This window comes from Zonotrichia leucophrys, chromosome 5 (genome assembly GCF_028769735.1).
Source record: "Zonotrichia leucophrys gambelii isolate GWCS_2022_RI chromosome 5, RI_Zleu_2.0, whole genome shotgun sequence".
Taxonomy (NCBI): domain Eukaryota; kingdom Metazoa; phylum Chordata; class Aves; order Passeriformes; family Passerellidae; genus Zonotrichia; species Zonotrichia leucophrys.
The window spans coordinates 46,555,518-46,578,581 of record NC_088175.1 but is presented as its reverse complement, the minus strand read 5'-3'; the positions used below and the strand labels follow the sequence as shown (position 1 = coordinate 46,578,581).

Genomic DNA, 23,064 nt, shown 5'->3' with positions numbered 1-23,064 from the left:
CAATTTTCCTGTCTATCTAACCCAATCTTGTTCTGTCTAAACTTTGCTACAGGACCTTCCAATGCCAACGTGCAGCCTCAGCTACCAAAACAGCTCCTTCCACTGCTGGCTGCAGGGAAGCAGCAGGGGAGAACCACCAAGGTCTGTTATGAGGGCAGGCCTTGCAGCTAAGGCACACATAATCACCTCAGCTCTTCTTTAAACACTAAGCATTTTACCTTATTTGTGTAGAGGGAGCTAGCAAAACATGGGAGCACCACCTTTGACTTGGGAGTTTTGCAAGAGTAACTGATAAGGTAACAGTCACAGAAATAATTTTTAAAATACCACAGCTTTCCTGACTGAGCTGGTTGTGAATGAACACCTTGCAGCAAACCAACTTGTATGAAAGAGAAGGAATACTCACATTTGTACAGTGGTCAGGAAATGTCCTGGGAAATGAAAAGAAATAAAAACTGAAGTTATTTCTTTGCTAAGTCAAAGTCACCGTTCCAGCCACCATTTTCAGAAACTATTAGCAAGGAAATTTAAGGAAAAAAAAAACCTTGAACATTCACATCAAATGATACAACTTTAATTTCTAAAAGGTGATAAGTACTAAGAAACTGATCTAGTTGACAGGCAATTAATCCTCCTTGCATAGTACATTTATCTCCATGGGATATCAAGATTTACAACATTTCAGGAAAACTGGCACCTAAGTGAGCAAGCAACCTCAATCCTATACAAAAGTTACAGACAACCTATATGTTTTCAAGTTTTACTTTGTAGTTTATGCAGAGAATGGCCTTTCCTTTGTCCCCATCTATCCCACAGTACTGTATTCTCTCACTGCTTCTGTGTAGAAAACATAAAAGGCTACAACCCACACTGATACAGTAATTCACAATAAACTGGCTCATTCTATTCAAACTTGGCCTTTCTGAGGTCAAACACCTCAAGGTACTTAGTTATGGACTTTATTTTTTCATGTAGGATGTGCACTTGGGATTCCTTAATAGAGACTTTGTCCAGAGGCTGTTCAATCCTTCCCTTGAGAAAGCTAAAGGTGAGGCTTCAGTTTCAGAAGTGCTCTTGACACTAATCTAAAATAAGCACTGAATCTTACAGGAAGCCAAAATTGTTTAACTTGCTTAACCAGCTTGCTAACAAGACAAGAGTAAAAACACTTCTTCATATAAAAAAAATTGAAAGTTACATTTTGCTGTATATTTTAGACATATCTACAATGGATTTTTTCCTTTACAGAATGATAGTTGGAGAGGAGCATTGTACTTACATCATCATTAATCCCTTTTTCCTAGTAACTTGTGTCCTGATTTTCAAAAGCACTGATTATCAAGCACATCCTAGGTACTGAATGGTAGCAGCAGGCACTCAGAACTGTTGAAAACAACTATTAGTACTTGGACTTTTGCTGCAAATGCACCATTTGAAAATAGTTCACTTGAAAATGGGAAACTTCACCTTTTAGTGAAAAATCACTCTTGTAGTGTTTTAGAATGTCTGAAATAACTATTACCAGTATTCCTTAATACACTATAGTGGATTAGGATCAAAATTAATGCCAAAAAATTCAGTTTATGATAAATAAACTTTGGAAAAATTTATACAAGGCCGTAAATAAATAATTTGAACTTCAGTCTCAGTAAGAAGTAAAACAGTATGTCACATGACAATATCATCCTATCTAAACAATACAATCTTGCTATATTTTATTGCATAATAATTCAGGAGTAACATCTTAAGTAAAATATGTAAAGAAACAAAATCATTAGATTTACTTTCTTTAATATTCAACAACCAGTTCTTTGTACATAATCCAATTTAAAGATAATATAATTAGCACTTCCAGCATTAACAGTCTGTATTTACAATGAATGAGATGGGGTAGATAATCTAAAGAGTATTCAAATCTGTATGAAACAAATCAAAATACGAAGATTTACAGTAGTAGGCTCAAAATCCAAGACTTTTCCATTAATGGAATGCAATTTAAAAAGGCTTTGTTGCCTTTATTACTTGTAAGGGTTCCTGAAATGGTTATTTAAACAGCTGAAATCTTCAGTAATGCCTTCATTATTTGTACATGACATTAAAAATTAATTCCAATACTTCTATTTTTTACTTGCTTGTAGACCAGTCTGAAATCTGATGAAAGGATAACAAGGAAGTTTACTATATAATCCTAATTCCATATTCCTGAATGCAACGGTTGGAAGTAGATGATGTCAGTCCATTCCAAGGGTTATGTACACAAAACTTAGAAAATGTTCTTCACTCTTGCATAAAATGTGTACACAGTATCAGTGAGTGGGGGACTTCAAAGTTTTTACGGGCTGTTGCTGGCATGGACCTTTGTTGGTTGAAAATAAAATACCTTTCACTCTATTGTTCTGGTAGCAGTTTTACAAGTTAATCATCAATCCCTGGTGTTTCCCCCTGTTGTATTCTGGAGGCTATTCTAATGGCTTCTTCCAGAGACTGTTGTTCTCCAAGCTGAAACAAACACATTCAAACAGAAAGAAGTCAAAAATGTTACACTTAGATAATAAATGCATCCAAAAAGTTCTGAAAGCAAAGATCTAGATACCAAACAGTACTTCAGCCCAAATAAGTGTGATCAGTATTGTCACACCTCTCCTGGATGATAATATATACCAGCAGCTATCTAATCAGCTTGACAATTAAGATAGCTGCTGCTAGGAGATTACACTGAGTTTATGTGTAACCACCACATACATGTGCTTCAAAGAACTGCTGCATGATAAACACACTTCATGACCCACAAAGTAGGTGATATTTTACTTGGCAGATATTACAAAGTTCAGACCAGGCACTGAAGTCATAGTGGCTGTTGCATTTCATTTTATCACTTGTAAAGCAAGCAAACATCTTCATTTTTCCTAACTCTCTTAACAGAAAGTCAGCTCTTTGGAACACCATGTGACATTAATTTATTAAAAAAGTGTTCATTTATTGCAGAATCCCAAATGCATAAAAAAGCTGTTGTGATGACACTGTTTGATTCTACAGTTAATTTCCTCTCTTAACTATCTGGTAGTACCAGAAGTAAGATAAGCAACCCTGAATAAATACAACTTGACACAATTTTGGGAGGGAACCCATGGAGTTCTATACTGTGTTCATGGGAACACTGAAGACAACCTCAACCTCACAAAAAAATGTAAAGCTGGCCGTTACCTATTAGCTCAGAAAAAAACACATATGAGAGTGTAAAAGGTAAAACCAAATTGTTTGACCTAATGGGACAATTCTAGGTATCACTTGTTATTTTACAGTCACTGCATATCACATTCAGGATCCACTCAAAGCAAGAGCTCTGTTTGCACCTCGTTAGGATTTCAATTGGACTATCAGGCTACTGGCTTTACCAGGACTTAGAAACCAAATGGAATAATTTGTTAGTATTGAAGTACAAGAGAAAAGCCAATCAAACCCTCAGGAATAATCAACAGTATTTTAATTTTAAAATCCCTCTCTTCTATTTGTGTATTTTAAGTTTACATTAATGTAAAGAGACTTAAGTTAATGCCCCATTGCTGGTAACAGAAGAGGGGCTTGTGCAGAGAGTGCCTGTTTTCCTTTCATTCAAAGGACCCTTTTAGCTACTTTTTTTCTTTCCCTCATGCAAAAATTGCCTTCTGACATGGTTTCTCTTACAGGCAGTTTTGATTAGTGCCAACTTACTCAAAAGAGAGGAGTTCAGAATTCAGGGCTTCTCAACTTTCACCAGCATCTCACTTGCTACTTTGCATTTAACAAAGGGTAAAATAACAATCTCTTGTTTCTGCTTGAGGATATTAATATTATTCCTTTCAATCTGAGCTCTTAAGAGCTCTTTCATACCTAGAAATTACCTTTTCCTGACAGTGTTTGAACAATGTGAGGAACTATTTACAGAGACTGTTTGTACTGTGCTGGTTTGGCACATTACAGAAGGTCACTATTTCCAGAGATTTCTGATTATTAATCTTTCTTTATAACTGTTTGCCCTATTTTGCTATTAGCATTTCAAGGTTCAAATAACAAATTTGCTAATTTTATAAGTTCATACCAATTTATTAGTGAGGGTTTGGATTTATATCTTGTTATAAATTCTATATGTAAAGCTGAAGGATGAACAAAAGCACTTTTTCACTGAAAACCTGTGAGTCCATGAACTACTTGGTTGACTTGAAGTTTAGACCTCCCCCAGCCTTCCCCTTATTTCTGAGTTCTACAAGTAGATTTGGAAAATGAGATGCTGTTTATTCCTCTTCCTAACACTATATATTATTTTAAATATGAGATAATTTAGTAGTGGGCTATTTATTTTTCAGGAAACCAAGCTTATTCAAATAATTTTGTTACCTGACTAGGTAGCTTCTAGCTCTAGAAGTAAGAAACACTAAAAAACCATTTCTCCCCATCTTACCTGTACTGCAATTTGTGTCCCATTGGATGTGGCCAACAATGTGACAGGTCTGGTTTCTGTAGTCACTAGGTGGTGTCCGTGCTGCTGGTGTCCCATTTCTGAGGAGGCACTGTGAAACGCTGCTAGGTCCTGGGCCACAATTGCAACCTTCAGGACAAAGGGACACAGTCACCTGCCTGGCACATCTGTTCCTGCCCCTCACCTCCTACCACCACTGCCTTCAAAGCTGGGATCACTCATCAGCATAATTGTATTGTGCAAAAGAAAAGTTGCCATAATTGTGTTCTCCAAATTAGTACTACCTCTTAAAATATAAATATCCTCATGACTGCAGCAATTCAATAAATGCACCTACAGATCTGTGATTATCTACACAGAGATTAATAACTATCTTAATTTTCATGTGGTGTAATTTTAGAACAGTAGAGTGAATTTTAAGTTAAAGATAACATCATATTTGTACTAAAAGGTTAGCGGTTTTATCTGTACATTAAAAACCAACCCACAGATATAGACTTACACAAATGTTTCCCATCTGCCAAATAAATTACAGTCCCATAATATTAACCAATGAAATTATAGTTCATACTGGATTCTATACTTAGTTCTGTCACACATTTACTGTGTGACTTTGGGGGAAAAGCTTGGCATTTCTAGGTGTTACTTTACAGACACCTAAATGAATCATTGGACTGGAACCTCAGATTTTTTTTTTCTTGGTGTCCCCTTGTTTTTAAAACATTAAAACCTACAGATGTGCAGCCCTGGGTAGGACACATCAGGCACTTAGGAGGGGATGTGTGGGCCAGGTGCTGGGAACTGCTGAGCTAAATCTGCATCAGTGGCAGCAGTGTGGTGGCTCAGGGCCTCCTTGCCACCAGCCCTGAGGGGACAGGAGCAGGAGTGCAGGGCAGTGACCTCACCTGCTGTCCCTCGGTGCCCTCTGCAGTGACCATGGCCACCGAGTGCGTGCCAGCCGAGGAGATGACGGCGTCGTGGGCAGGGACGGTGATGGTGGTGCCATCTTGTGTCACCATGGTGATGGTGTTGCCGATGGCCTGCATGTCTGCCTGGGAAATGTTCACCTGCAACACACAGCAGCTCCTGAGGCAGGGAAGGGCTCAGAGCTGCTCCAGCCTCATTCCCTCTGCCCCACGGGCTGGGAACCAACAGCTCTGACTTTTCAGACACACTGACCTGCTCACAGAACACAATATGGCCCTCAGGAGTAGGAGAGGATGCAAGCCTAATCCCAGAGCCCACAACTCCATGTTATCCCACATAACAGCATAACAGATTATCTATGCATGTGTCTTCCACAGAGGTCAGTGAGATTTAAGGCTGTACCACCTGACATACTTTGATCTTGATGTAAATACTAAACAGCCCTATGAGGGCTTAGAATTTAAGCCACAAATAAACAATCCATAACTAATTAATGACATAAATTACTGATGTCTTCAGTACAAATGCATTAAGGTATCAGATATATAATTTGATGTCTGATTTACAAGTTAATAAATCCCAGAACTGAAGTCAAGCTGAAAGATAATTTAAATGTAAGAATTCTATGTCATGACTTCTGCAGGACTTCATTTTAGAGAGTAAAAATGCCAGTTACTTAGTATTGCTGCAATTTCCAATGTCCTGGCACTGTATCAGGACCCTTGGATATTTTATTTCAGTCTGAATTCAGAATATATCTTTCATATATATATTACTGGTACTTCAGTTGCCCTGCCAGCTGATACAGAAATTTTTTTCCCAAAAGCCTTCAATACACTGCCACAGTGAATCAAGAGAGTTGTGTTGAAATCCCCTTCCAAAGAAATTTCAGATGAAATCCTTAAAAACATGTATCCATGGAAAACATTAAAAAAAGCCATAGGAATATTCAAGTGGAAAATAGTATCAAAGGATTCCTTATCCTTTAGTTTATGTTAGAAACTGCACACTACCAACCAAACTGCTTGTAAAGGAAGCACCTGGACTGGAAAGACTTCCCACCCCTCAACCCCCCAAAGTGTGTGCAGAGAAGACAGTGAAGATGCTCATCAGATATTAACAGCATAATCTGGGAATTGTGAGAAGCCTCAGAAACAGGCTGTATATATAGCAGTTGTTTAAAAAGTTCTTTTCAGAGTGACAAAGATAACAAGGAGAGACTGATCCCTAAGTCTGGAAAACTTTACAGTTTCATGTGCTGGAATATGTGGTTTCACTTAGGTACTCCACAGGAGCACAACCCTAAAGATATCCTGACACAGCTCCAAAGAAGCTTCTTTCCAGCAACATTTATCCAGAATCCTGTGCGATTCCAGAGAGCCCATGGAGAAGCTACAACCTGTGCTCAATTCTCAGCCTGGTTTTGTCAGCATGAGTCACTTACATGTTGGGTTCCATCCTGGGATATGAGCGCTACTTGTTGGCCTAATCCTGACTGAGTGACTGTAGCAACCTGTGCAGAAATGACATCTTCTCCCTCAACACCTGTCACATAGGTGATCTGGGAGCCTTTGAGCACATCTTCACCTTGACCTATTGGATACAAAGAGGCAAGAGGTTACTTTCCATACTCTAAATGCTCCCAGGAGAGCCAATGACAAGTCCCAGTCTTGTCTGAAGGTTTTAAGCACTCCAACAGAAAAAATTAGTGGAAAGATGAGAAAAATAAAAGAAGGAAAGATACCAGAAGCAAGTCAGAAAGTCTTATTTTGGGAACTGGGGGTATAATCTTCTAGCAATCAGTTTAAAGACACATAAATACTACATATGCATTCAGTTTGTAAGCAAATATCAAAATGTGATAAACATTTCTAATTTATTCATTAAATGTTAACCTCTCCAAGCAAGGGACTCCATGCAAACACAACTGGATATTTTTTTTTAAGTTATTAATTAACCAACATACAGAAGAATCTAGTGACATGCCTTTGTGTGAAGATTTAAGTAAATTCATTATCTTTATAAATGTTTAACCTCAGCAAATAAATGTTATCATTCCTTTAAAGGAAGGAATTAAGCTATAGCAAGTCTGCTTGAGGCGTTCAGTGCAGTTTCCCACGAACATGGTGCAAAACAACTTTGCTAACCAAAACAGTTTGTGGGGATATTTCTGATCTTCAGGCACATCCAAAAATCACAATTTGACAAGTGGTGTTTGTCCTTTCACAGTATTTCCTTCAGTCTGATCCTTTATACTCATAATACCATGAGCAGCAAACTCTGAGGAGTACTGCAGCCCAGCAGCTCCTTTCCATCTCTGCCTCTAGGACGGTTTACAGAAACTGCTCTAAACCACAGCAAAGTCAGCCCCTATCACTGTACTGCAGAAATAGATTTTTTTTCTCAAGGCAGAGCCTTTACTCTAAAGATTGTCACCAGCCATGGTGTTACATATATACACACTCTTCGAAAAATCCCTAACAAAAGTCCAGTAGGTTGTAATCAGCTTAGATTCTCTCTGGTCCCTTAGCCACATTCATGTTTTTAGCAGGTTTGCTGAGATTTCAACTCAAATTTCTCTCTAAACCCCATGAGTACTATAAATTAGTTTATTATCTGGCCAATTACCGTGCAATTTCTGTTTACAAGTTGCCTACCACCCTAAAAAGTCTTACAGAGAAATTAAGATCTCTTTATTAAGTACTTTAACTTTTTATCTGTGTTTTCATTTCCTTGGCTACCAAAATCCCCCAGCAAAATACCATCCCCCACCTAGAGATTCAAAGGCTGCAATTCTAACCTGGAGGTGGCTCAAAGAAAGCCTCTTGTTCTTCCTCAATGGGCTCTGTATCGTTGTGTGCTGTCCGTTTGTGCATAGCAAGGGTAGAGATCTGCTTGTAGGTCTTCCCACAGTGATTGCAGTTGTAGGGTTTGGAATGAGTATGTACAACATGATGTTTGTATAAACTGGAATACTCTGTGAAACGTTTGTCACAGCCAGGAACTGTACACACATAGGGCTTCTCCCCTGTGTGGGAAAACAAAAGGGATAAAGTTAACTTTATTAAGGATGCACAGGAAAAATTGCCAGCAAATGATATTTGGGGACAAACCTTCATTGCCAACCATACTTTCATTTCAAAGGCAACAGAGAAGTTCAACGTCACAAAGTTTATCAATGCTACATCTTACTGTCTTTAAGAATTACTGCCAGTAAATTTGGCCCATTTTTCTCCCTATCATTCCATCTAAAACATCCTTCTGATGAAGGCTGAATGATACAGGCTGAAAGCTGCCATTATTGTCATTGTACTGAGAATTTTGTTCTTTTATTACTGGAAGCCCCATAGTTTTCTTCAATGATCAGATATATTGACTAGTATCACTTGAGTATTGAAAGCTCTGAGGAAATCCATAGGAAGCATGTTTATAAACAATTATGGTTTCATAGACCTTCCATTTAAAAATCAATGGAATGAGTGTCCAAATTACATTGTAAACTAAAAATATAAACTAAGCTATAAAATGTTGCTCTATGAAGCTTGTCTGTGTTTCTATAACATACATAATGCTGCCAAGCTGATTTGGCTATCATCACTGGCTTTTACACTTTAGAGTCTTCAAATTTGTGCTTATTATTTCTGCTCACCAAATAAGTATTTTCACATCTAGTCTATAAAAAAGGAAGTTTTGACCACAGTTCCAGCAGCATGGAAAATACAGCTGGGATGAAAGGGTGACTCATAACAGTGAGCCAAAGTTAAGCTCAGACTTGTCCTTTACTGGTATTTATTTAAGAAACAGCTCACAAGGGAGGCAAGCCCCAGAATCATATTAAGGATTCAGCTCAATGCCCAGTTTAAAAAACCTTGTATCCAAACCAAAATGATTCTGCCTTGACAGCAAGGTGGGAAATCTAACTGCTTAAATATCCTCAGCTGAGGGGAGAGGACACCGAAACAGAATTACCAAGCCAAGTCATAAAACATGACTATACCAAATTACAGCACACCAAAACATTGTTCACAAGGAGAATGACAGTCTCTCCCAAGCAGATTCCACTTCAAAGTACAATAAATCACTCATGTACCTGTGTGTATTCTCACATGATTCTTATAATTAGTTGCACTGGCAAAAGCTCTCCCACATCCTGGCTCTGTACAGTAATAAGGCCTCTCGCCCGTGTGTGTCCTGATGTGAACCTTTCTAATATTAGATGTTGTGAATGACCTGCCACATCCTTCAAAGGGACACTTAAAAGGCCTTTCACCTGAAAAAGAGGACAAGAAAAGGTGCACAAGCAAAGGTTACAAAAGAATGAAAATCCCAAGTTACACTTAGACTTGAATGTAGGCACCTAAAGCTACCTAATTTTATCTGTGAGATCCTCAGTCAGAAATACCATGAACATGACAATGTGGAGTGTTCTAGTTTAGCCAAAATGGACAAAATTCAGGAAAATCATACAGTCTGTAAGCTAAATTATGAAGCATTTAGATTAATACTTTAACATGTATAGAACAGACTGCTTTATACTTTAACAGTATAAAACAGAACTGATTCATGCATAGAATCAGTTGCTTGGATTAGCTTGCACACTGACCATAATCTAACAACTGTTTAACAACCTTCCCTATCCATACATATATTCTCCAAACCAAGTGTATCATACCATTGATATTTGACAATTGTTAATTCTTCAAATGAAAAAAAAATCTTTATGATTTAACATATAACCAGGATAAACATGGATTAATACAACTTGTTATAGAAAGTATTAACCTTAAAAAAGAACAAACTTTCTAAAGAGAAGCAGCCATAAAACTCAAGTTTCAAACCCCCAGACCAAAGCAAATCACAAATACAGGTTCTTTTTGAGTAAGTCTTTCTGGGTAATACAAGTTTAAGCACAATAACTTACATCACTGCATTTCACCATGAATAGCAGACGAGGCCAACCAATAATACTGCAATAACCCTGACCTTTGAGATCTACCAAAGCACACAGAGAAGGAGAGGAAGGGGAGTTAAATTTGGAGACACTGGAGCCACTGACAGGATGTCCTGGGGTTATTTCCCACTTCTAGAGCCAAGTACATTCCACACACTGAGCTGCTTACCAAAGAGCAGAATCTGAGAGCAAGAGCAGAACACCACTACCGATACCACTGTAGGTAATTAGAAATAAAAGAACAAGTCCTGATAGACAGTAATACCACAAAACTCCAAAGCAGATCGCTCCTTGGCAGAGGAAACTACAATTCACTCCTTCGGGCGGCTGTTTGGGGAAGGTTTTGCAGCTTCCTGCCAAGGCAGTGTGTATTTCCCGAACACCTCAGTGATGTGTTACCATGGCTCCCCTAATCCTCGCTGCAGCCAGGACCCCAAACAGTCCCAAAGCAGCAGAGCCAGCCCCACCCAGCAACAGACCCTGCACCAGAAACCAGGTCAGATCCTCCAAAACAATGCCCGCAGGAATGTCACCAGACCGGTCCCTGGAGGGGCCTTTTCAAATTCTAATGTTCTTCCTAGCTACGGGGGACCTGTTTCCAGGTGACAGCGCATTGCAGCTCTAGAAATGCAAAGCCTTGAGGCTGTACCCCCCTGCAGCACCATCCACAGCAGCTCTCCCGATGCCAGAGCCGCGTGTCTGGGGAGCTCATGGGGGAAGCCAAGGCAAGCATTTGATGGCACTAAAAGTAAGACTGGACTCTACTCAAAGACGGGGAGAAGTCACTTCTGGTTAAAACAGGCAGAAAGTGAAGGAAGTGCTGACCCTGATGTGCCTCCTAAAGAAGGGAAAGGTTTCTGAGGTGTGGGAGAGCCCAGGGCTGCCCCCTGCCCTGCTGCAGCTTGCAAAGGCATGAGTACACAGTGCTCCATCCACCTGCACAGAGCTGTGCTGCACTTTTCCTCTCATTCTTCAGCTTCCAGGAAACTCATAAATCTAAAATAAGACACCTCTGGCCCCTGCTCTGCTGGGAGAGTATGATTCTATTACTCATACTGTTCAGGTGGGTAGGTTACATAGGGCTGGCTCAAATCTTATCTCAACTGCTAAACATAATTAAATTACCTCACACCTTCTGTGGCCATAAAAAAGGAAAGAAAACAGTCCACAGATAGGAAACCTTTCAGTTCATAGTCTGTACTTGATGCAGTGCATATCAACAGTCCTCTTCTAGAGCTGACATGTGTTCACACTGATGTTTAAAAATCAAAACAGTACTAATCCCAACATAATCTTTTTATGTATGGAAGTCCAAACAAGCAGAAATATCTTAATGTAATCCTGAGTTTTAACAATTTTTATTGCCTATATTTACATTCCACCCCCCATATTATAAGTATTTTTAACTTGAAAAAAATCTAAACCTCTACTTTTTTTATTGTTTCTTCTTGACTCACAGATTCAGACAGTTCAGTGGAAAAGCTTGTCAGTGTTCTAGCAGAGACATCAACATATTTAATGGAATGGGTTAGCAAGTGATAAATTGTCCTTCCTACATTTAGGGGTTGTTTTTCTTGAAGATCACAGGCACAAGGGAGACATTGTGCAATCTTATTTACACGTGTGTGCAGCCACAGAGTTTTGCAGAGTGTAGTGTGCTGTCTAGAATTTGTGGTTTGGCTTTCAATTTAATGTTTTTAGACAAAATGTAAGATTTTCTTTTTTGTGCCTTTGCAAGTTTTAGTAGCTGTTGGTTTTCTATGACATTTTGGTTTTTCTGCTGGAAGAAGAGATGTGAAATGAGGATAACAAGCTCAGAATATCAACTTTCATGGAGCTGGCATGCGAGTTATATTAAAGCACCAAAACTGAGGAACACTGAAGCCATTTCTAAAAGTCAAGACAGATTACTGAGGAAAAGTTCCTTGTTCTGTTACAGCTGCAGATGGAACTGTAAAGGCAATGAGTGACTCAGTGGCAATGTAAGTGAGGCACTGCTAAAAGTTAGTGCATTTGCCATAGCAGTGTGAATGCTTTAGCACTTTTTCCAAGAAAAGCATGCTGGATTTAATGCTTACCATGCTGAAATGCTGCTGAGCTCACTGGGCTTCAGAAAGAGAATATACACAGGCTGATTTTGTCAGTATAAAGTCACAGAATGAGGAAAGAGAAAGAACTAAAAATGCACCGAGGTGAATGAACAAAGATGTGTGCTGAGGGTACCTGTGTGTGTCCGAATGTGCTTCTGCAGGTCTCCAGAAGTCTTGAAGGACTTGGTGCAGTTCTCCTCGGTGCAGCGATAGGGCTTCTCCCCGGTGTGCGTGCGCACGTGGCTCTTCAGCCCGTACCCTGGGGACACAAGGGTGTGAGCAGGGCACAGCACACAGCCAGGACACTCAAGGGTGTCAGCAGGGCACCAGCACACAGCCAGGACACTCAAGGGTGTCAGCAGGGCACCAGCACATACAGGACACTCAAGGGTGTCAGCAGGGCACCAGCACACAACCACGATACTCAGAAACCAACACACAATCACAGCACTCATCAAACATCACCAGCAAAAGCTGGGCTTGCTATTCCCCTCAGCAGTGTTGATGAGTAAAATTTACTCTTTCATTCTTTGCAAGCTCTTCATTCTACCCGACAGAGCAGCAGATCTCTAGGTAACAGTTTAGAAATTCTTAATTCTTTATTTTTTATTGTTTTATTTATTTCCATTATTCTTCTCTTTCCCTTCAGAAGGATAAACTGCAATTATGTGGACAAATATTTACTCTGCCTGCTGAAGAAGCCATGTGCTGTGCATTCCATTGAGTTTTTACCTCTTCCCACTGCTGTCATCAAAATGATATTTAATTATTTGCTCACAGGAAAAGCAATAACCACAAAAGAAGTCAGCAGTAAAATCACATATACAGGTGCTAACCAAGAGCAGTCATAGACACTCATTCTCTTTAAGATTACTTTTAGGAACTCATCATCATCAAAAGCTCTACCAGTCTGAAGTGAACTTTGGATCAGACCCTCTATCAATCATTTTGCAATGAGCATTTAAGCAAAATTTTCCTTTCAGCGCTTCACTGAAAAGATAATGAGCAAAGAAGCCTGAAACAGCCATTTTAGAAAATGAACCTGAACGTCACTTGTATCCACAAGTGATGTATAAATTTGTACAAAATAAAGTCTGTAAGAAAATGACATCTGCTTTAATTTCAGTGAGTTCTCCCCAAAACAGCTTAAATTCCTGTTCTTGATGTTTTTAAAAGCATGAAGCATGTTAACCAAGCTGAGCATTAATTCCCATTTATATCTAAAATAAACTCAATGTCATGACCCAACCCAGGAGAGTTCTTAACATTTAAATCAAAGACTACTCAGTACTTAAAGTGAATTTGGCCAAGGCAAGGATTATTGAACTACAACAGTACAATGGCTCTGATCAAAAGTACAGTGTTTATAAACAAACAGCTGTTTATAGCCATACACCAGTGTGTTGCAAAGGAAGAGAGTATTTAATGACATAGTTTTCAAATCCTTTTACAAACACTATGCAATTAAACTTAGGTGCAGCCCTTTAAAAGTGTGCTTGTTTCCCTTTTGACTCTTTGCATCAGTATTTATTTTGCTTGTTTCTATTCAAAGCAATTGTAGCAAATGTATTAGATCAGATTAAGTTATCTCAAAATATCTTATTAAAAAAACAGAGTCTGACTTTTCTAAGCATGATACTAATTTACATTCCAAGTAAAAGAATAAAATTTCAAACAAGTTTTGCTCTTCCACTTCCTTCCATGTTTCATTCCTCATAATTGCATTTTGCACAATCAAATTCCATCTCAGGGAGAGCATCATTTATGAGCAGAGTAATCTGTACAAATGGAGAGTTCCCTTCATGACAGATGTCACTCTGATACAAATTCAATAAAGAACACTTAAACCAGCATCTTCTCTCAAAGTTCCTTTCAAATTTAGACCAGATGATCAGGAATCTGCCCCTAGCCTAAGGTTCAGCTTTCTATTATCACCTCATTTAACTTTTGCTATTAGTTTAATGGTAAGAAAAGCCTATTTTTAACATTATTTGACTGTAGATGACAGGAGAAGAGTGAGGGAAGTGTTGAGTGCTTCACCTCCTTCCCCCTTCAGTAAGAGTTAAACCTCTCTGTCCTTTCTATTGTTACACTAGATGAAAATGTAACTTTTTCCAGTTGTCCCAACCAACTCAGCAGTTAAAAAAGGCAATATTAAAAATTTAATTTATTCACACACAAACACTAACAAGCAGGAGGAGCTAGTCTGCACAAGATTACCTGTTGCAAAGGCTTTGCCACATCCAGGATGCTCACACTGGTATGGTCTGTCTCCTGTGTGAGACCTTTCATGCACCTATTGACATCCAATACAGTGACTTAATGAAATGCTGTATCTGGTTACTTCAGCACAGAAACAGTTCATTCTCAAAGCCCACATATTTTATTTATCTTACTAAGATTTACATTGAAGTGTCTGTTTATGTCAGTGATGAAAAAAATAACAAAATATGGTAACAACATTGGCCCTAAAACTAAAGATGTCTCTTTTCAAGGTCTAACCTGATCCTGCCAGTCAGTTTGGCACAAAACACTTGTGTAAATACACGCACAGTTGCCATCATGCACTACACTAAAGACAGGAGGTAAATATGCCTCAGAGCCCACTCTCTATCTGATTTTTGACTCCACTGAATGCTTCCAATGATGCTCTAATATTGCAGAAACCTCTACAGCAAGGACATCATTTTAGCAAGTGACTCCTAAAGCCAGCCACTCACTGACCCTGTGGTCAGAGACAAAGCAGCACTGTGAGCAGGTTACCTCATCAGCAAGGGACTGTGCCAGCCTCAGCTGGAATGTCAGCAGCCCTAGACCATTCACCATTTCAGTAACTCCTTTACTTAATTTAAAATAAGGAAGAGAATTAACAAGTCACCATCTGTGAAAAGATGTGCCATCTTTTCACTCTGAATATTAATTTTGAAGAGTGTCACTTTGTACTATGATGGTGAAATATTTCAAAACCTGAAATTTTTTCATGATCATGCATACATGTAAAGTTGATAAAACAAATGCTGGATTCCGGAATTTCTGTGACACTGCTGGTAGGAACAACCTCCCCATGCTGGCAATGAGCAGCTGAACATGATCCCAGAACACAAAGTAAACTCAGCTGAGCACCACCAATTACTGTAAAATCAATCCAATAAACATCTGACAAAACACCCCCATTGCAACTGGCTCCCCCTCAATTTCTATTACTTTTAACCACATAATCTTTCCAAAAATATCATATTTACAAAGTAGCAATGCACATTTTACATCTCCTCACCTTAAGATGGTGAGCTGTTGTGTACAGCTTTCCACAGCCATCATAATCACAGCGAAAGGCTTTCTCTCCAGTCTGCTGAGATTTTGCTGTCACTCTTGTTCCATGTCCTTGCAAGACAATCTTAAGTGAAAAAGAAAAAAAAAAATTAAAAACCCCAACCACATACTAAAAAACAAACAACCAAAAGGGATCAGAGCAGTTACACACTTTATTCTGCTATCAAGCCAGAGCTGATTTCGACAGGTTTCTTTTGTTTCTCTTTGCTCTGCTATGCCATGTATTTCTGAGCCCTCAATAAATAAACTAAAAAAAACTAACTGAAAACCATGATGGAAACTGTAAAACATTTACTTGTACCTAGCAAATTTAAAAGCTTGCATTAATTAGTCCAATAACAAAGACAAACTATTTTAAATATAAGCACAGTGGTAAAATGACCAAATTAGTAGACAGACAAGTAATAGGTGCTAGATCTGTTCCTAACGGAAATCAGTTATAAATCAGACCACCTTCAAATACAAGTTCATGGAAAGGCCAAACAATTAAATATCCTTAGAATGAGCATTTTTTGAAAATGAAGTAAAGCATTTTGAACTTGGTCTGCCATGCATGCACTTTGATCAAACTAATTGGAGCGTTGTGAGCCAGGTTCTACTCTCCCTTGTGGCATGTCAAGAAGAAAATAAACAGCACAGCTTCAGGAGGCACCTGAAAACCCTTGTACAGGCTCCTTTCTACACTGACATGCAAGAAACATGAAAAAACCTGACATTCATACAGACAGAACACAAAAGCAGCAGCCCAAACATCAGCACTTGCACACAACTCGGTGCAAAGCAGTCGAGACTGTTTTATACAGTCTGTCCTTTCAAATCACCTCCCTTCTGTTACAGATCCAATTCTATTCCAAACTGTTAAAAGAAGATTTCACAGGGTGGGTGAGGAGACAATACTCTCAGCAGAAAACAGTGTCAGGTTGCTCACAGCCATATCCAAACAGGTTCTGAGTATCCCTAAGGGTGGACACTCCTGAAGCCTGCTCCCAACGTTCACATTCCCAACTAATTCTTTTGGCAACTGAGGCTTTGCAAAGTGGTTTCCTTTGCTCAGTAGCCTGCTTAGACTGCCTCTTGCCATCCCTGAGCTCCATTCTGCTCCTTCTGTGCCCTGCTGTGATGCCCTTCTGCAGATACCAAGGAGGTCCCCATGAGGCCGCGGGCCTGCGCACACCAGGCTTGCTCCACTTGTCTGGAGAAGGCTTCATCTTCCTCCTGACCATAACCTTGTGCACAGTCACCAGCTCAGCACCCACTCTGGGCTGAGCCACCTCCCAGCCCACAGCCCTGTGCTGTTCCCTGTGGAAGGGCAGCTCCTGCTGCTCTCCTTCCCAGCTGGCCCTTTTAAGAGCCTGGATCCATCACACCACAGCACTTCAGCCACCTGAGCCCCCAGCACAGCTCCCTGCACCAGGGAGGCTGCAGCAGCACACACCTTTATTTCCTCTTCCAGAGGATCACAGATTTCACTGCTAACACCTTTCCTACAGATCCTTCAGAGAGGATGGAATAATCTGGTACCTTCAGAATATTTGTAAGACTAAAGGAGCAAAGTTTAATACAAAACTTTTAATCAGCTGAAATGTTCAACTCCATCACTTCAGAAAGTCTCCTCTGGAACCACAGAGAAAAATAATCTGGATCAAGAAACCATTACTGCTACTATTGTTTAACCTATGACAGCATGAATCACAGAAATCACTTCAATACATTAAGGATCATAAAGAACACATTTGGTTGAAAACTGAAGCACTAATTATTTTTTTCCTATCTATATCTCTACTACTATTTCTTTGTTGTTCCAGCATATAAAAATATTCATATAAAATATGTGTATACGTGCTAAGTTCTGCCATAAAGCTCAAGTATGCCAAAGTTGAAAAGAAAATGAAAACAATTCTGTAATGTGCTGATATCTGCAAGGAAATAACCAGTCATAATCCTACCAATATGAAGATGGATACCAAAACTGGGGAGGCAGCATCTTTCTAATAATGTGGAACTTACTGAGAGGAACTGTGTGCTTCAAATACTTTTAAACAGAAAGAATAAATAAATAGAATTTAACACCCTGTATTTTTAGGAGATCACAAATGCATCCTGATCTCAGAAAGGTAACACAGGAGAAAAACAAAGATCTTGGATCAGATTTTTCCTTGGATCAGATTTTTCTACTGCACACATAAAAGCAGAATCATATAACCCAAGTGTGTATTATGAGCAGATGGGTATGACAGGTTTGAAAGGAAATAGTGCGATATCCATTTGGGCACACAGAGTCTTTTGTTTTCCCATGTAGAAATCACAAAGAGGTTTTATGCTTTTTTTTTCTTTGCTGAAACACCTAACTAACCACATGCAAGTCTGAGTGACTGCTTAGCAGTGTGACATCTGTTCTGTGCTGTTCCCTGTGGACTTAGAAAGTTTATAAATATACACCTATTTAATTCTACATCTAAATATGAGACTATTTTATAAATTATAGATTAATACATATGAATACAGAATGAGTTACAAGCAGGTATCTACTCAAATCAAGATATAAGAATGATTTCTATTTTTATACAGAACTGATAGCTGTGGGCCCCTTCAACTGAAGGCCAGCTGTAGTCACCTTATAAGGGTCAGAATTTGAGCCTAAGCCTCATTACCTTTTGGAAATATCAGATCTTGTTTTGTTTGGAACATGCAGTGCTCCACAGATTGGCACATTTCCATATTGCACATATGTTGCCATATATGTATAAGATAAAACCACATTGAGTTTGCTTTGGGGCTGAAGCCAAAATCAATATTTAGGTGGATACTGATTACAAGTAATTCTGCTTAATTGGCTCTTACTTCAGGTAAAACCAACAAAGCTTTTATCTTACTCCTCCTTGAATTTTGCCTTTCATTGGAATTGTACCTCTATTCCAACCTACAAGTGCAAACCCTCTAAATTTCTTGATTTCATTTTCTGGAACATGGTCCAATACAGTAAATAATGTATTAGTTATTCTCTCCTTCCACAGTCATGCCACACAGGCAAAAGTAAAGTGTCTGCAGCTTTAAATATTGTGGGATCTAACTTGTAAAAGATAAAAATAGAAAATTTGAGCTGTGAGAGGTGAGCCTATAATTATTCCTTTCACAGATTATGTATTTTGAGCTTGGAAGAAGACATTTTTCCTCCTTGCCTACTTCATTATTTCTTAAATTAAGCAAACAGGAGAAAAAGTTTGCCCAGAGAAGCCCCATTCTCAATGCAGTGACTTTTCCATTTTTGATTTTTTCATCTGAACATGTGAGGATATAGAGTTTTTAGTGTTATTTTAGTTGCATATTTGAAGCCCAGGATATATTTTTGTCTTTTTCTTTAATAAAATTCATTATAATGCCAAATACCATTCTCCTTACATAATTTTATGGATCTTAGGGAAAAAAGCTTCAGACTTAGTAAGTTGCACCTGTATTTTCCATTACCCTTTAAACTTTTACACTAATCTTTTAACATTTAAAGGTTTGTAAATTCTGTGTACAAACAATATGGATCCAGAAGAAGCTGAAGTCTTTTCTCTTCTTTAAGCATTCTCTAGGAGCAACACTCTTAACTACTGATTCCTTATAAAACCTGCTGTAAAGGTCAGGGACCCTAACAGGGCAAGTGGAACCAACATAAGTCATTAAAGAGAGAGAACAGTTCCAGACCTGTGCCTGGAATGGTCTCTCCTAGAAGAAATTTAATAACTGAGACAGCATTTTTCTGCTTAAAATACTACCAAAAGTCAGCTCCTTCTCTGGAAAGAACTTCTGAAATACTTACACTCTTATTGAAGAAATACTCAGGTCAGCTTGAAAAATCTTAGCAAGCCAACATAATTTTTAATTACCTTTTAACAGGAAAACCCCCTAGACAACAGTAAGTATTAGAAGATCTTTTACACTCTTGTGACAGGATCTTGTACAGTGATACTATAATCTATCTGTATAGTTTGAACTCCACAACTTCTGAAGGGTAGAAGCAAACCATAGTTCATGGCTACAGGACTCCCTGTCATGCACCTTGCTGGTCAGAAAAGACAAAAGAAATAAATATATTTAACTATTTTGTATTAAGAACATACCTGCATTTTTTTATCTTGTTCATTTTCACCTATAATTCCCGTGCTACTAACACTGTCATTTCCATCAATAGAAACCTGAAAAACAAAGTTGAAATGGGAAAAACATTTACACCAGTTACTTTTATTCATCTGAGAAACAGAGTTCCTGAGACAGTTCTTGGGTTTATTATTTCATAGCTCTCTAGCTCCCTCTTGGAACATGGTTATCCCATAGCACATGAACTTACACAAAAATCACCACTTGCAGCACCTGCATTACACAACAGCAAAGTTGTTTTTTAACAAGCTAGGAAAGACTGCAAGAACTAAGGATGTTAAATTAATAGACTGACAAAAGTATTACAATAAATCAATAAATTTAACAATACTGAGTACTGACAAAAAACCCCAAACATTTACTTATTTTATAAAAAAGATATCTCTCTCACTCCATTAAGCAGAATGTACTTGTTCAAACAGCACAACTGCTTTTTGAATCAAAATACCTAAGACAATATGTTACATCTCAATTTGAACAAGTCAAATTACAGCTAAGAAAGGACTTGGGTATTGCTACATAGGTTTGTTTTTAAAGACAGTCTCCAGAAGGAGAAAGGTATTGCTGTTTCCAAGGAGCTCATAAAAATATTTGAAAGACTTAGATGTTAATGTGAAAGTTTTATTTAAATAAAAATGTAATTACCCAATTAAAAAAACACCCCAAACTCTCTCACAAGCAGCAGCTCAAAGAACAGCATGTTACTGGTCACTATACAAAAATTAAAGTATATTTTGCATAGTTTCCCATCCCTAAGTTGTCTCTGTACTAACCACAGGCATCCACAATAACCTCTGCCTCCATTATATTCAGGGCTGAGACTGATGCACCTAAGCCAAGTCTGAGTGATTTTATTCTCCAGAGCAGTTTGGCAGGACCCCTCCCTCCCCAGAGCACAGCAGGCCCTGAGATCACTGGGGTTGTGTGCAGCACCTTGCCCACAGCAGCAGCCCCAGCAGTTTGCCTGGAGACTGGCAGAACTCATCCCAGGAGAGGTTTTCACACACTCTCTCTAATTTACACCATTTACTTTTGGGGACTTTGAGCTAAAATAGTAATAAGGAAAGTGCCCAAACAGAGGTAAATTTACATTGCAAAAAGATTGAAAAGAGTGTCAGAAAGCAGGTAATTTTGGGGTGTTTTTTTCAGAGGGAAACAACAGCTATTGTGGGACCATGTCCCTCAGAATTTTTAAAGGAAGAGGAGAGAACCTGCACAGAAGGGAGACCTGAATTACTTCATCCTGAACTTCCTGCTGTTGGCAGAGAGAAGAACTGCTGACATGAAATTAGAACTTGATCAACTATTGGAAACAAATTATGCCAAGAGAACGTGTGTGCACGTGTTGAGGCAGGCACAAATCCCAGTTCCTACACTCTGCCAGCAGCTGGGATGGCACAGGAGAGCAGCTCATGGAAGGCAAGGATGTGCTGTAACCTCTTCACCATTCCATCACTGAGAGCAATGACCTTTTCTCCTGGCTTGCTCTGGGAGGATGGTGCCATTGACTCAGCCCAAAATTAGAGGGCTCAAGTTAAGTCTGCCTGGGCTTGACATGTTGGGCAATGTGGCACTTTCCTGCCTCAAGGAGAAGGGAGGGCAATGAAAAATGTACATGTTTCACCACTTTTGGGGAGTCTGCTTGGATCTCTTGGTATGAACTCTCTTATATTCTACACTGACACCTTGGGCACCCCACTGATCTTTCTGTTTCTGCCTGTTGCATAGGATAGGGAAACAAAGAAGAACCAACACTCTCCAAATTCACCTTTCTTTTCTTTGCCCTTTAAATTTCAAAAAGAAAGCCTTAAAAGAACCAAACAAAAAAAGACACCCAACTTTAAACTTCTCTTTTGCAGTATTGTAAGAATTCTGGAAGGATTCCAGGGCAGATCTTTGAGCTCCTCCTAAAATAATCTCCTTTATGCTGAAGAAAGATTTAGTCTGCCTTCAAATAAAAACACAAGGGCACCTACATTGAGTTAAAGTAAAGGCCATACCACTGCATCATTTCAGTTCCACCAGCAGCAGATGCTGGAGAACACTAAACAAACAGGCCAAGCATGTAGTGATGCATTCCCCATAATATTCTGCCAACCTCCAAGCAATTTGTGGTTTATGAGCTTCCTGAACGTGTTTTCATCTAATAGACATGGACACATTTTTCTTCCATGAATTTATCTAATTACTCCTTGAATCCAAGGACATATTAGTGTCCACAATATCCTACAAGCAGTGCACGACTTTGAGCTGTTTGAAAAAGCATCTTCCTTCTTCTTGAACCCATCACATGAGAGTTTCACTTGATGTTTCCCAGTTCTGAAACTGGTGTAGCCAATGACAAGGCATTACTCTTCTTTGGGCTACCTAAAATTTTATAAAAACCTATCATATACTTACCATGTGTATTTCATTTCTTCCTGTACCTTTCTCAAGGTGTCTGAAACACCAGCTATGAAAAGTGTACCTTGCCTCACTATGAAGAGTGCACGGATATGGAGAAGAATCACAAAACCACATTTCCTCTTTTAAGAGAGATCCAGGGTTCTGACCATTGAGCTAATATTTGGTTTTGTACCCAAAAAACCCCATAAACCAGGTATAGTGCTCGGAAGCTCACTCCTATTGTCTGTCCCCTAAAGGTTCCAGCAGTACCATTCAGAATAAGTTCTGAGATGAAAGCTCAAAGAAAATATTTTTTCCTCAACAAACACAGAAGTGCACTACAGGAAACAAATTCACATTACAGAATTAAAAACCCCATATTGAGTTAAATAGGATGAAAATGCAAATTTATTTGCATTTCTTCTGTTTCTTTTTCACCTTCTCAAAACATATATGTATCAGAAATTATGATTAATATAGCCACCAGTTAAGAAGGGCAAAGTTGTGATTGATTTAATCAAAATGAAATAGTACCTGTGGAATGCATAAAAGCTTGTGATTACAGCTCAACTAACATTGAATTACCTTTAATTTCATGAAATGTTAAATCACAACACAATTTGACTGTCTGCCTTAGGATCTCTCAATTCTAACAGACAGAAGCATAATGCAAAGAACAGTGAATAAGCTATTTAATTATCCTAACTGGCCTCCCAGATTTTGACAACTCTCTGTGACATTAAGAGGACACACTTTAAAATATATTCTGCTCTTTTTCCAGA

The 23,064-nt window shown here is 38.8% G+C and overlaps 1 protein-coding gene across 4 annotated transcripts in view; it reads right to left on the bottom strand.

The window, feature by feature from the left end:
• Positions 1-558: 558 nt before the first annotated feature.
• Positions 559-23,064, bottom strand: part of ZNF143 (zinc finger protein 143) — a 37,787-nt gene continuing 15,281 nt past the window's right edge. For all 4 annotated transcript variants that reach the window (XM_064715086.1, XM_064715083.1, XM_064715084.1 and 1 more), the window contains exons 7-16: positions 19,861-19,935; positions 15,699-15,818; positions 14,645-14,720; positions 12,558-12,683; positions 9,474-9,653; positions 8,184-8,411; positions 6,828-6,976; positions 5,362-5,523; positions 4,439-4,585; positions 559-2,499 (exon numbers count right to left, since the gene is read on the bottom strand). In XM_064715086.1, the coding sequence (XP_064571156.1) occupies positions 2,416-2,499; positions 4,439-4,585; positions 5,362-5,523; positions 6,828-6,976; positions 8,184-8,411; positions 9,474-9,653; positions 12,558-12,683; positions 14,645-14,720; positions 15,699-15,818; positions 19,861-19,935 (1,347 nt within the window). In that variant the 3' untranslated portion in view covers positions 559-2,415. The remainder of the gene's footprint in view (positions 2,500-4,438; positions 4,586-5,361; positions 5,524-6,827; positions 6,977-8,183; positions 8,412-9,473; positions 9,654-12,557; positions 12,684-14,644; positions 14,721-15,698; positions 15,819-19,860; positions 19,936-23,064) is intronic.